General features: G+C 37.7%; 1 protein-coding gene across 3 annotated transcripts in view; it reads left to right on the top strand.

Moving 5' to 3' along the window:
* Positions 1-14,223, top strand: part of ALDH1A2 (aldehyde dehydrogenase 1 family member A2) — a 156,879-nt gene that overhangs the window by 119,484 nt on the left and 23,172 nt on the right. For 2 of the 3 annotated variants that reach the window (XM_040969497.1, XM_040969495.1), the window contains exons 5-7: positions 4,458-4,519; positions 6,497-6,625; positions 6,752-6,865. In XM_040969497.1, the coding sequence (XP_040825431.1) occupies positions 4,458-4,519; positions 6,497-6,625; positions 6,752-6,865 (305 nt within the window). The remainder of the gene's footprint in view (positions 1-4,457; positions 4,520-6,496; positions 6,626-6,751; positions 6,866-14,223) is intronic. The other variant, XM_040969496.1, reaches the window with a different exon arrangement.

Below are 14,223 nucleotides of genomic sequence, written 5' to 3'. Positions count from 1 at the left end.
AGAAATAATACTACTAGCCAAAAACCCTGCCATTTTGTAGATGTTCCTCAATGTGAGGCTAACAGGTAGCTACTTACATATTTTAAAAGATGAATTCATCAAGCAGTTAAAAGTGATTCTGGGAAATGGAAAAATTAGAAAGGTATTTGACTCTTGTAGGATTGTTCCTAGGATAATCGTGATCTAGAGACTTGGTGTGCATGGGGTGGGGGGTGATTCAAAGAAGGGCAAGATTAGTTTTGAAGGATTCCTGGAGTGGTGCTCATTAGAGGGCTGCCATGTACCGCCCTCCAGATGGTAGCACAGAAACAACTAGTAAGGCTAGGGTCTTTCCTTTTTTTAAAAAATTCTCATTTTATTTGAAGATAAGGGAGATGGAGGTACACACACAGAGAGAACTACAGAGATAGTAAGAGAGAAAGAGAAAGAGAATAGATCAACTTTGTGTGTGGTTCGCTCCTGAAATACCCACCACAGCCAGGCTCTGGTCAAGCCAAAATCAGCAGCGAGATATTGGGTCTAGGTCTCTCATGTGGCTGACAAGGACTCAAGCACTTCAGCCATTATCTGCGGTGTCCCAGGATGCACATTAGCATGTGAGCAGGAAGTTGAAATCAGAAGAGGAGCCACAACTGGAGCCCTGGCACCTCAATACGGTATGTGGGCAACCAAGCAGCATCTTAATTACTGCATGAGCCCCCAGGCCTGCCCTCAATCTCTTCCAGGCAGTGCAGCTTTAGAAAGGGTTCAAGCACCAAACTGCCCTTTACCTGCTGTTCACGAATTAGAAGAACTGTAAGGACTGAAGATTGAGCCACTTTCTCTGTGCCAGTGTGTTTACCTAACTGTTCATCAGATCTGCCAAGAATTTATCCAAGAAAGTTTTCATTCTCTATAGCTGTTTATTTTGGGACACAAATATGAAACCAAATTCAGTTACTCGTGAGGTCAGTTTTTAAGTTTTGTCTACATTGTGTGTGTGTGTGTGTGTGTGTGTGTGTGTGAGAGAGAGAGAGAGAGAGAGAGAGAGAGAGAGAGAGATTTAGTAACTTTTGATATGTAATAGCACAACCAATTCTTAACCATTCAGAATAGAAAGCTGCATTGTGAATTACAGTGCTATACTCATACAGTTGTCTTGGGAATTTTCTCTGAATCTGTTTCCTGCAAATGCTGCTGTTTATTTTCAGTTTATCTTCCCATATTTTCCTCAGCCCCTTTGCTCTGTCTTGATCTAATACTCTGATTCTGTGCTGTGAGGATCTAGCTGATCCCATTGTTCTGTCAGCTTACTCAAACTCTTGCCTGTTGGTGTATGTTGCTTCTTGTGTAATTCTTCCTAGAAATTCATAAATTGAAGAAGAGTTGTAACTAGTATTATTACAAAGAATTACATCTATTTAGAAAGATCTAGAAAATGCCTTTCTACAGAATGAGATAGTTAATTCGGTTTTTAAAATATTAGTTGAATTTGAATTTCTTATCATCCTATGGAGCATGTCTACATCTTAGCTAGATTTTTAGTAACAGAGATATATTAAAAAGTAAGGTTCTAAAGTTGCTGAACCATTCTTACTTCATTTCTTTGATTTAAACTATATGCATAAAGAAAGATGAGAGGGGCTGATTCTGTGGCATTGCAGGTAAAGCTGCTGCCTATACTGCCAGCATGCTACAGGGGCCAATTTGTGGGCCATCTGCATCACTTCTGATCCAGGGAACATAGCAGAGGATGGTCGAGTGTTTGGGTTCCTGTGCCCAAATGGGAGAGCCAGGAGCTCCTCACTCCTGGCTTCATTCTGACTCAATTCCAGCTGTTGCAGCCATTTAGGAAGTGAGCCAGCAAATGGAAGATCTCCTTCTCTCTGTCTCTCTCTCTATTTATGTAACAGTGCCTTTCAAGTAAATAAAATACATCTTTAAAAAAAGGGAAGAGACAAACAGTAGGTTGAGGAAAAACTTTACAATAATAATACAAAGGCTTACATTCCTTAATATCTGTCAAACTGTTCAGATGATTAAAGATATGAACAAACCATAAGGAAAAAGTGGAAAAAGAAATAAACTGCAGGAGCAGAATTGAAAATGGTCAGCATGAAAATGCAAAAATAAACAAATTGCCATTTTTGCAGTTATCAGATTGGCTGAAATTAAAACAGTTGAAAAATTTCAGTGTTACTGTAAGAAATAGAATGTTGCTGGAATTATATGAATTGTTTAATTTTTCCAAAGAATGAGTTTGGCAACATGTTTAAAAATGAAACACGCATATATCTTAATCAAGAAATTCCACAGACATAAGAAATCTTCAAAACTCCATGGAAAATACATATTATGAAAAACTGCATAAATTTCGTATTTTTGCACCAACATAAGCTTACCTTCTAAATCCATTTTTCCACAAAGTTTTTGAAGTTGCATCATTTATGCAAAGTTACATAAAAGGATCATCTTTGTGACAATATTTGCAACAGTCCCAGCTACAAGAAGACTTGTCATCCTTCAGGAGAGTTTATAGGACTATCATTAGTTATTGATCCAGTGGAGGAGCATGAGCCATTGAGAAGATGTGTTCACATATATCAAAAAGGAGGAATAAACAAAAGTAAAATATAAGGGTGAAAGTGGACATGTTCAGCACTACTTAAGAACCAAAAGATCCCTTCAAAGAAGGACATTCATCCCTTGTATTTAAGAGAGACAAGGGGGATGGTGCCATGTCCCACCCTCCCCAAGGAGTACATTTTGATGCCTGGGTTCAGTTATGAAATGTATCTTAGCTTTACTCCTCACTTTTTTCCAGTTGCCAGCCTCTAAGTTTTGGGATACTTTTTCCTTTTTAAAATAAAAAAAAAAACTGTTCTACATACATTTTAGTATTTATAAGTATTTTTAGTTTATCCTGCAAGACTTGCTAAAAAAATAATTATGAACCCAGCACAGTAGCTTAGTAGCTAAAGTCCTCACTTTGCATTCACTGGGATCCCAGATCAGCATCGGTTCGTGTTCTGGCAGGCCTGCTTCCCATCCAGCTCCCTGTTTATGGCCTGGGAAAGCAGTTGAGGACAGTCAAAAAGCCTTGGGATCCTGCACCCATGTGGAAGACCTGGAAGAGACTCCTGGCTCTTAGCTTCGGACTAATTTAGCTCTAGCTGTTGTGACCATTTGGGGAGTGAATCATTGGACAGAAGACCTTCTCTCTGTCTCTCCTTCTCTCTGTATAACTGATTTTCCGATAAAAATAACATCTTTAAAAAACAAGAATTTATTTGTGTTTTGACTAAAAGCCAGAGAAATAAAGGGAGAAACGGAATATCTGCTGGTTCACTCCTGGCCTACAATTGCCAGGACTGAGCCAGACCAAAGCCAGGAGGCTACAACTCCTTCTGAGTTTCCTACATGGGTCTTGAGTAATTATCCACTGTCTCCCAGGGTGCACGGTAGCAGAAAGCTGGACCTGAAGTGAAGTAGCCTTGAACTAGGCACTCTGATGTGGGGTGTGGGAATCCAAGCAGCTCCTCAAGCTGCTGCACCAAACACCTGCCTCAAACCAGGACTTCTATTTATTTTAAATTTAGTTATGCATTTGCTCATGTTGGTGCGAGGTTCTAGACATCTCTGGGTAACCAGGAGCTGTGTTAGGAGGTGTCACAGGGATCCTATGCCTCATGACATCTCCTCTCCTAAATTTTGGGCACACCTAGTACGATGCTTCTTTATTTCATTTCTGTTTTTTTTTTCTTTTCTTTTTCTTTTTTTTTTCTTTTTTTTTTTATTGTTGTTAACATTGTATTATGTGATACAGTTTTATAGGTACTGGGGATTCCCCCCACCCCTCCCGTACCCCTCCCCCCATGGAGGATTCCTCCACAGTTCAAGTTCAGTTGAGATTCGTTCCTTGCAAACACATATCTAGCATAAAGTCCAGCATCTTATTGTCCAGATAAGTTCAGTGGCCTCTTGGGGAGACCTTCTCTAGTCTGAAGATAGGGCTAACAGAGTAAAGATCCGGTCAGTTAAAAGCCCCAACAAAACCTCAGTATCAATATACAACATTATGGAATTAATTGACATAGTATTGGGTAAACAATATGTTAAAAATAATGCAAGCTTTGGTTCATCTACTCCATGGAATACTACTCAGCTATTAAAAAAAACCAAAATGCAGTTCTTTGTGGCTAAATGGGCCCAACTGGAAACTATAATGCTAAGGGAAATGAGCTTATCCCAAAAGATTAGATACCACATGTTTGCCTTGATTTAACTTGTAATTTTTGTTTGGTTGTTGGTTATTTTTTGAACCTGTCATTGATACTGTCTCATCCCAGATGTTTCGAAGAATGGAACTTGCATTATTTTTATCATTTCTGTTTTTTTTTTATTGCCAACGAAGTTGTCCCTCTGTGTTTGTTTCCTAATTTGCCCTGTTGGGGAGTGACCATGTTTCTTTCTTTCAGATGGAGACTACTTTACCTTCACAAGACATGAACCTATTGGAGTGTGTGGACAGATCATCCCAGTGAGTGAATCTTCTCACACCTTGTGTTTATTTTCATTTGACTAAGTTCTCTTAAAGACACATAAAACATAGTGCTCTATGATGTGTGTTTTCCATTACTGGAGAAAAAAAACCTGAGCTCATGTTGTTGACATATCTTTAACAGCCTCCCTGAAAATGCTTATTTGAACAGGTTAATAGGGTTTCAGCTCTGTTACCAGGAATTGAGTTCTCAAGTCATGGAATTCTCATGATTAAAATAAGCAAAGCAAAGTGCAGTGTATTAATAATCTGCCCTTGGTTACGGATGTCCATTCTGCTTATAGAAAATTAATGCTCTGCTGTATTTGCTTGTTTATTTTTTAGAACTATGACTCACCATCTTTCCAGTCATATTATTTTATATGATCTTTTAATGCTATTCTTTCCCGCTGTTTCTTGTCACAAAAATCTAGATAGAAGACACTGCAGAAGACACAGAAATACAATTAACGTCACGGTCATAATTGAAACCATGTCGAGCTGTTGTGCATCTTGTAAAGGGAAATAGATGTAGTGCTTAGTGTTTGGATTGGAACATTAAACATTGTCCTTTTCTTTGTCTCTCACACACCCTTGGCACAATACAAAACATTCCTGAATCTTCTAACAGTGCTAGCTAATAGTTCTGGCAGGGGCTTCAAGGGGAAGCTCAGATTAAACTCCTGCAATATAGACATTTTTTTCTCTTTTAAAAATATATGAGAAGAACTCAAGATAATCCTTGGTTTGGGGAGCCAAGGATTTTTTTTGGAAGCCTTAATATTTGTTTAAATAGTTGGTAAACTCTGACATACTGTGACATTTATCTTGGGATGCAAAGGAAAAATGAAAGGTTTGGTGGAAGTTCCTCTGTTCCCACCACTCCCCCCTGCCCACCGGGAAATCCTCTTGAGACCAGGCCAAGGGTGAGTTCTGTTACTCTGCTTGGAGGACTCATACCTGCTCTTCCTGCCTGTCCTAGACCGACTGGGCTGCAGCCTCACAGACAGGACCAGAGCTGCTTGTCAGCCCACTCAGCTCGCTTACCACACTCCAAGATTTATATACTGTAGATGGAATTAAAACTACACTGTGGACTCCCCAGTTTATAAACAACCAACGGGAAAAGAAATTGGGTGTTTGGTGAAGGCAAGACACTTGTATATTTTTGCAAGCTTGCCAGAGCCAGGGAGAATCCTTCAAGGGTGGCAGCTGAGGCGCTTCAGCCTGGAGCACGTTGTGATCAGGGGCCGAAGCTAGGCGACCAGGAATTCTGTTTTCCCTCTTAATGAAATTATCAATGACACCTGATAGTGCTAAGACTCATGCCTAAGCTGATGACAACACAAGTGTAATATCCTGTGAAAACCAGTTAAAATTGTTTCAGACCCCAGGTTCTTATAGTCTCCATTAGCTTGTTTTGCAGTATATAGGCAATACAAATTTTCCATACTCCTCAGTAGAGATACTTTAGTTTTTGTAATGGTGTTTGTGATAAAATATGTATGTGAAGAATGAATTTCTACCTTGAAATACACACTGACTCAAATATAATTTATAGCTGGAATTTCCTTTTCTAGTTCTTTAGGATTAAAAAAGTTTCGTACCAGTGTGAAAATTCTGTAGAAATCTCAAAGGCAGGAGAAATTGAAACCAAAGCAAAATTTTAAAAATAAAAAAAATGATGAGAAACTAAAACAAAGCAGAGAAAAAACAAAAACTCCCTTTTTGCCCTGAGATTTCTTTTGGTGGGTAGTCAAAATACAGTAATCTGTCGAACACAAAGAAAAACGAGAACTTTCCAAGGCCAATGCTGTTCTGTTCTTAAGGAAGCATTACAAATCCAAACATCTATACTTTGTGGTGGACAAGATTTATATTGAGGACTAGTTTGAGAAATTTGAGAAGTCACAGCTTGAAAACAAAGCCATGGAGGGATATTTTTCCAGCTATCAACCTTGAGTTTATGCCTTTCAGTGGAACTTCCCCCTGCTGATGTTTGCCTGGAAGATTGCTCCAGCCCTGTGCTGTGGCAATACAGTAGTCATTAAGCCAGCGGAGCAAACCCCACTCAGCGCGCTGTACATGGGTGCTCTCATCAAAGAGGTAAGAGAAGCTGACCTGAGGTATGGCTTTGACTCCCCTTACATTTGGAACTTGCTCGAGCATGTCCCATTTAACGTGATGCATCAGCTTTCACAAGCCACACTTCCTCCACTCCTGTTTTCTTAGGCTGGCTTTCCACCTGGAGTCATCAATATTTTGCCAGGATATGGGCCGACAGCTGGGGCAGCAATAGCTTCTCACATTGGCATTGACAAGATTGCATTCACAGGATCTACTGAGGTAGGTGCCTGAAAAATCATGGGTTGAGGAACAGTCCAAAGAATGGGTAGAGGAGAAAAAAGAACACTGCAAATCATACCCCTAGCTTGGACACTAAATGGGCAATGAGCACACAGCTTACAAAGGGAACACCAGTGTTATATGCGACCATTGGTGATGGAGATGTGGAGGTGCATGTTGACCTTTACTGAGAACTTGTGATGCTGTCTGTTTAAAACCTGTCCCAGAAGCCACAGTTTTGGACACTTTGGGTCAAGAACAATAATGGCAGAAGCAAATTAAGAAACTGGAAAATTAAGTCCTGGTAAAGGAGAGGAGACACAGCTTTCCCTTTTCATTATTTCAGCAGGTGTTAAGGTGCGATCAGTGACTAAGCATGCATCATGTCATAAGAAGCCATAGGGAGCACACAGAGCAGGAACAAGCAAACTTTTTCTGCCAAGAAGTCAGATAGTAGATGTAGAGCTTGCAGGCAATATAGTATTCGTTGCAGTTACTTGACTGTGCTCTGGTAGCATCAAGCAATAATAGAGAACAAGCTGATGAGCATGGCTGTGTGTTGGTAAGACTTTTCAGACATGGAAATCTGAATTTCACTTAATTGTTAAAATTAATTTACTTGAAAGGAGGAGAGACAGAAAGAAAAATCCTCAGTCTACTAGTTTACTTCCCAAACAGCCACAAAGGCCGGGGCAGGGCCAGCCTGAAGCTGGGAGTCTGAAATGCCATCCAAGCCTCCTGTGAGGGTCGCAGACTCAAGCCCTGGCAACATCTGCTGCTGCATTCCCAGATGCATTAGTAGGGAATTGGAGCACAAGTGCCAAGTAACCAGGACTTGAACCAGCACTCACGTGGAGCAAGAGCTTAACCTGCTGTGCCAGACTCAAGGCCCCAACATTTAAATGTTTATGACTAACAAAATATTAATCATTTAAAAAACTATTTTCCATTTAAAAATGCACATTTGTTGTTAGCTTGTAGGCTATCCTAAAACTGGCAGCAGACCACCTCTGGTCAATGAACTGGTCACAGTCTGACAGACCTCTAATGTAGAATCACAAGACTGCTAGGGAAATGTATAAAATGATACTCTAATAAGTCTTTCACTTAAGTAACATGATAAAAGAATTCAACTCATTGTCAAATAGGATCTCATAGATGACACTATCATTTGGACAAAGAATGTCTGCAGGTTTAGAATTCAGTGATTCTTCATAGAAATAGAATGAGCAACATTTTTTATTTAAGATATGCAATTAGCCACATTGAAAAAATACAAGTGAAACTGATTTTAGTGAATTTTATTTAATCCACTATTTCCAAAATATTATCATTCCATCATAAAGTCAGTATAAAAACTATTAATACAATATTTTACATTCTCTTTCATATGAGTTCTTTGGAATCTTGGATGTGTTTTTATATTATCAGGCAACCAATTCATGCTAGCAACATTTCAAGTGTTGCATAATTCTCTGTACTTAGTGCTGTCATATTGGTTAGTACAAAGTCAATGACATTTGGTTAAACTAACTGATGTTAAGAAATTTTATAAGAGATTAACAAATTTAAATGTTAAACCAGTTAGAAATGAGTTTTGTTTAAGAATTAATCTTGTTTCCAAACATTTATTCTTGTTAAAACAGTTTTTGCAGTTTAGTTATACATGTATAAACTAAAATGTGATTGTGAAAGAGAATTATTGTTCCAATGTAAATTCAGTCTAATATTTAGAGGATATTTTCTATGGAATAGATGCTAAGAGAAAGTGCAGATAGGGGTAGCAGGACAAGAGCAGAAGATTGGCGGTAAATATAAATCAGAACATGCACCTGAATTGCTTAACAGATGTTTCGAGGTCCCCACTTTCCTTTAAATGAAGCTCTTAAACGGTGATTTAGGGGGTATGTTCTAACCACGAAGGACAGGTGGACCCAGTGAGATCAGTTCTTACTCATGTTACAAAAGACTGGAGAATGAATATATGTATTTTTTTTTAAAGTAAAATAAAACATTTAAGGTATCTTTCCCGGTCTTGCCCCTCTTTGTTGGTCTTGGTTGACTCAGTTAAGAGGCTTTTAGTGTATACTTTTTAAAATAAAATTTTTTTAGCAAAATGAGTTGTAATATATAAAATAGATGTAACTCTTACAATGTCAGTACCTAAATCTCCATTATTTTTGGTAACTGCATAAGCTACTTCTACATCATTATATCATGATTTGGCCAATATTCCATTAATGGACATCAAGGATTTTTGTTTTGTTTTCTTTACTGTTTTTCTTATTAGACTACTGAACCCTTGGAAATCTCAGAAATTGGTGTGTGTGTGTGTGTGTGTGTGTGTGTGTGTGTGTGTGTGTGTGTGTGTTAGATATTCTGTTGGATTTGTTTCCAGAAGTTAAATTGCAAAATGAAAGGGTATTTATATTTCTCTTTGCTTAACAAGCATACATTACATTTGCTTGATTTTTTTGTGTGTGTTAAGCATATTGAGCTTTTGCTGTAGAATCTATAAATATGAATCTTAGTTCTTTCCTTTTATTTTTTATTTTTTAAAAATATGTTTACCCATACACAACTTTTAAGTTATATTTAGACATGTTTTTCATTCTTTCTGGATTTCCTGACATATTTTACAAAAACCCCTTTCAAATTATATAATGGTCCTTAACATTTCTTTCACTACTTTCATGAATTTGTTTTTGTTTAAATCTTTAATCTGTTTGGAATTTGTTTTCATGTATAATGAAAGGTGGTAGCCAAATGTTTTTCATAGATGTCTGTTCATTTACTTAATGCCATTTATTAAGCCATGCATTCCTTTGCAACTCATTTGAATACAACGAAACATTACATGGTAAATTTCCATGTTTTTTCTATTGATGATTTAATAATTTTTATTTATCTCTTCTTTGAAAAGTACCAGCCTACTTTAGTTATTGACTTTTCCAAGATGATATCTTACCTTCTTACTTGGTTTTGCCAAATCTTTTGGCATATAATTAGTATATAATCATTCTGTAGATATAGTAAAAGCATTTGATAACATATAGTACAATGCAGGAGCCTATGCAATAATGTTTATAGCATCATTATTTCTAAGTGCCAAAAGCAAACAATCCAAATATATATCTGTTGATTTGTATTTTATGTGAAGGTTGTCTTATATCAGAAAGAACATATATTTGTCCTTTGGGAATGACTTATTTCAATGAGCATAGTGGTCACTAGTTGGACCATTTTGCTGCAAATGGTTGAATTTCATCTTTCTAATAGCTGAGTAATATTCCATGGAGTCAATGTACCATAGTCTCTTTATCCATTCCTCTTTCGATAGGCATCCGGGTTATTTCCATGTCTTCACTATTGTAGATTGTGCTGCCATCAACGTAGGATTGTAGGTCACTTTCCCATATGCAGATTTTTCTTCTTTTGGTTATATTCCCAAGAATGGAATAATATTTTAAGGAAAAGATAAATTAACATTTTAATTCCACAGTGGTAGGAATTTAGGTCTAATCTTATTTTCTCTTATCACTATTTTCTTGGAGAGAATGAAATTATGGTGGAATGGGAACCAAAGTATAAAAACTTGGAGGAAAAGAGCATCAACTGTAAGGATATTGTTAGGTAATCAACAAATACATGTTTCATTCTCAGAATCATTTCCCATGCCATATATTGAGTACCAGGATATTCTGAAAAGCTCAGTGTATACGTGATATGTGTGTATGTGTGTGTGAGTGTTGTTCTTATTGGAATGTGCAACATCAATTAGATCTCATTGTTCCTCTACATAGCAGACATGGTTCTTTGATTCTAGCAATTCTGTTTTTTAACAGGACTTAAACTCTAGAGCTGTAAATTTTAAGTGAATTCTGTCTGTATCACCTTAATGGGTTGTGAAAAGTCTGCATGAGGGTATTCTAGTCCTAGGATATCAACCTTAACAAATGGGGCATGTTAGGAGCTAATGTGATTCCAGAGGATCCTCATCGTTGGTGAACCCATCCTGGCTGCCACATGTTCAGTGTCTGCCAAACCAATAACTTCATTATTATTGTATATTTATTACTTAAGATGCCACTGTGTAGCAGCAAGAAGAGGAAAAAAAAAAGATGCCACTGTGTGTAAATTTGGGTAACACAGTAGATATCCCTCCACAGCCATTTCTCATAAATCATCTTGCTACTCTTCAAATTATAGTCTCAGAACCACAATCAAGCCAAGTTGATTTCCATCTGTTACTGTGTTTGTGGCTTACCATGAGCAAAGAGAATTCTTTAATAACCCATTATGTTTGTATGGATTCACTCATGGTATTTATATTATATTATAATGTACATTATCACTGCAGGACTCAGGCTTCTTATTTGTTGATACTATAGATTATGAGAATGAAATATCTAGTTTATCTTAGTTTTTTTGTAAAATGCCAGTAAGTATTTGTTGTTTTCTGGTTAGTTTAGGTGAGTTTTATGAATTTTAGATGAGTTTTTTTCTCAATTTATGCTCAGAGAAGTGAGGTATAACAGAGAGAGGGCATTGGATTCAACAAATTATAGTCCAAATCCTAACTTGCCTGTTGTGTATGATCATTGGCAAAATAGTTATTCTTTCTGGTCTTTCATTTCTTCATCTATTAAGAAAGCCTATGGATAAACCACATGCAGAGTTACTTGTGGATTCAATATATTTGAAAGTTCCAATTATATATTGGTACATTTTGAGAACTCAGTAAATGTTAGTTGAACTGAAGCAGCCACTTGCAAGTGATATGTCTTGCAAACTAATTCCTGCTCTCTGACCACTTTGCTTTTCTTTTAGTTTGTTTTGTGGCTTTTATAAATATTTTTACAAACATGTTTGGCCTCTAATAAATGTTTTTCTGTGTGGGTTTGCTTTTCCGTTTCACTTTTTGGAAGACTGCCTGAGAGCTTGCTTGTACAAACCAATTTTGAATCCTTTTTCTTTGTGGGGGAGCTTTAGTAAAGTTTCCTTGATACCTAGTAACTTGGTTATTTATCAGTGTGGCTAGAGGAGGGATGCTCCTCCACCCTGCATTTTACAGTGTTGGACTCTGGAGTAGGGAGAGATTGCTTCGGGAAGACTGTTTATGTTCTCTAGTTACCATTGTTTCCATTTCATTATCTTTCTTAGGCCTAGACTCGGCCACCTCACCTGAGGTGGTGCGGGCAGAAGGAATGCTTATTAAAATCCACATCCCTAAGCTATACCCAGGATCTTGCAGTTGGAAAATCTGTAAATGAGATCAAGGATCCTCATGTTAACAAGCTTTCCTAGTAACTCTTAACATTCCTTGATGTTAAGAATCACTAGTTTATATGTAATTTAAATACGCAAGCATATATTAGAACATGTTCCTGGATCCTGTTGAGAAAAGAAACTAGTTCTGAATTTATTCATCTACAAAAATGGAATATTTGCATAAACTAAAAGGGACAATTCATATTGCTTATTATGCCTGTAATTTTATGCCAGAATTTATCTCACACCTATATCTTTTTTTTAAAAAAAAGACCTATTTATTTTTATTGCAAAGTCAAATATATATACAGAGAGGAGGAGAGACAGAGAGGAAGATCTTCCGTCCAATGATTCACACCCCAAGTGACTGCAACAGCCGGTGTTGCACCGATCCGAAGCCAGGACCCAGGAGCCTCTTCTGGGTCTCCCACGCAGGTGCAGGGTCCCAAAGCTTTGGGCCATCCTCGACTGCTTTCCCAGGCCACAGGCAGGGAGCTGGATGGGAAGTGGAGATGCCGTGATTAGAACCGGCTCCCATAATGGATTCTGGCGTGTTCAAGGCAAGGATTTTAGCTGCTAGGCCACCGTGCCAGGCCCTCTCCCATGTATCTGAAGGGCAAAAAATGAATTCAGAATCAGATTAGCCAAGCAAGATGTGGTCTAAAACATTCCCTGTGATCATGAATTAACAAAGAAATAAATAAAAATGTCTGTGTTATATTAAAAGTTTGCAAATTTCTAAAGATTCATACAAGTTGTAAAACTACATAGTAGATTCAGTGACGTGCTCGATTTGCTCAATGAGGGCAGAGAATCTTACTGAGACATGAACAGCAGCCTACGTTGTTTCTCAGCATGAAGCTGTGGCTCGCAGAGTGCAGCTGTAAAACAGGAAGGCTTATTTGTGAAAGCCACACCTCAGAAACAGGTGACAGTGTCTCCTGTGCCATTTCTCAGTCTGTTTGTATTGTATTTTCTTTCATTCTTCCTCCTTGTAAACTAGTTGTTCTTCAAAAGGCTCATTAAAAATCTATTTTAAATTTTGAAGAAAACCATGCGTAGGTCTTAAAAAGTTTTGTACCACTTCACTTTTGCCTTCATTTTTTTCTGTAAACTTTTTGATGTAGCTCTTGTGTTCACAAAAGCACTAATGAAGTTTCTAGCTGCCGTACAATGATGACTTTGATAATCTCAGAATTAAGGCTTCTGAATGATCCAGTAAGCTCTGGAGTCTTTACTGTGTGATTCTTTTCTGTACAAACATGCTGTCAAGTCACTCCATACTGTGAATAAAGGTATTGGGTCCCCCCGCAACACACACACACACACACACACACACACACACACAGAAAGAGCATAGAGTTGATTGTTGGGAAAAGCGCCTGAATTGTATGAAGGCTTCTTCCCCCTCTCTCCTGCAGGTTTGCTGTCCTCCAGGCCTAGTCCTCGGAGGACTCTGCAGGCTCAGCACAGCTCCAGCTCTTTCTCACTGCACTGCTCTGCCCTTCGGACAGTTATGTCTGTGTGTGCAGGCTGTTTGTTTTCACTCAGCACAGTTATTTTGAGGTCATCCATGTTGTTCTGTGTATTGATAACTCATTTTTATTGCTGAGTGATATTTCATATAGCCATGTGATAGACATTTGGATTGTTTATAATTTGGAACTACTAAAAATAAACACTTACATGAGCATTCATATAGAAATCTTTTTTTTTCCTTTTGAGCAAATACCTAGAAGCAGAATGGCTAGATCATATGATAGGTTAAGAAGCTTAGAAGCTGTTTTCCAATTTGGTTTAACTATTTTATATTCCTACCAGCAGTGTACTCATGTAAGATGACCAGTTCCTCACATCTTGGCCTTTAAACTGTGTATGTTCAGATATAGCATAGTGTTTTCTCAATATTATTTAAATGCTTATTTTTCCATTATTGAGCATCTTTTAGTTTGCATATCTGCTACTGTATAGTCTTTTTAAAAAGGATTTATTTTATTTGTATTGCAAAGTCAGATATTCAGAGAGGAGGAGAGACAGAGAGGAAGATCATCTGTCCAATGATTCACTCCCCAAGTGACTGCAATGGC

The sequence above is a fragment of the Ochotona curzoniae genome, unplaced genomic scaffold, assembly GCF_017591425.1.
Source record: "Ochotona curzoniae isolate NIBS_2020 unplaced genomic scaffold, NIBS_Ocur_1.0 scaffold_4701, whole genome shotgun sequence".
Lineage (NCBI taxonomy): Eukaryota > Metazoa > Chordata > Mammalia > Lagomorpha > Ochotonidae > Ochotona > Ochotona curzoniae.
The sequence above is the reverse complement of the archived record's forward strand: the minus strand, read 5'-3'. Positions and strand labels throughout refer to the sequence as shown.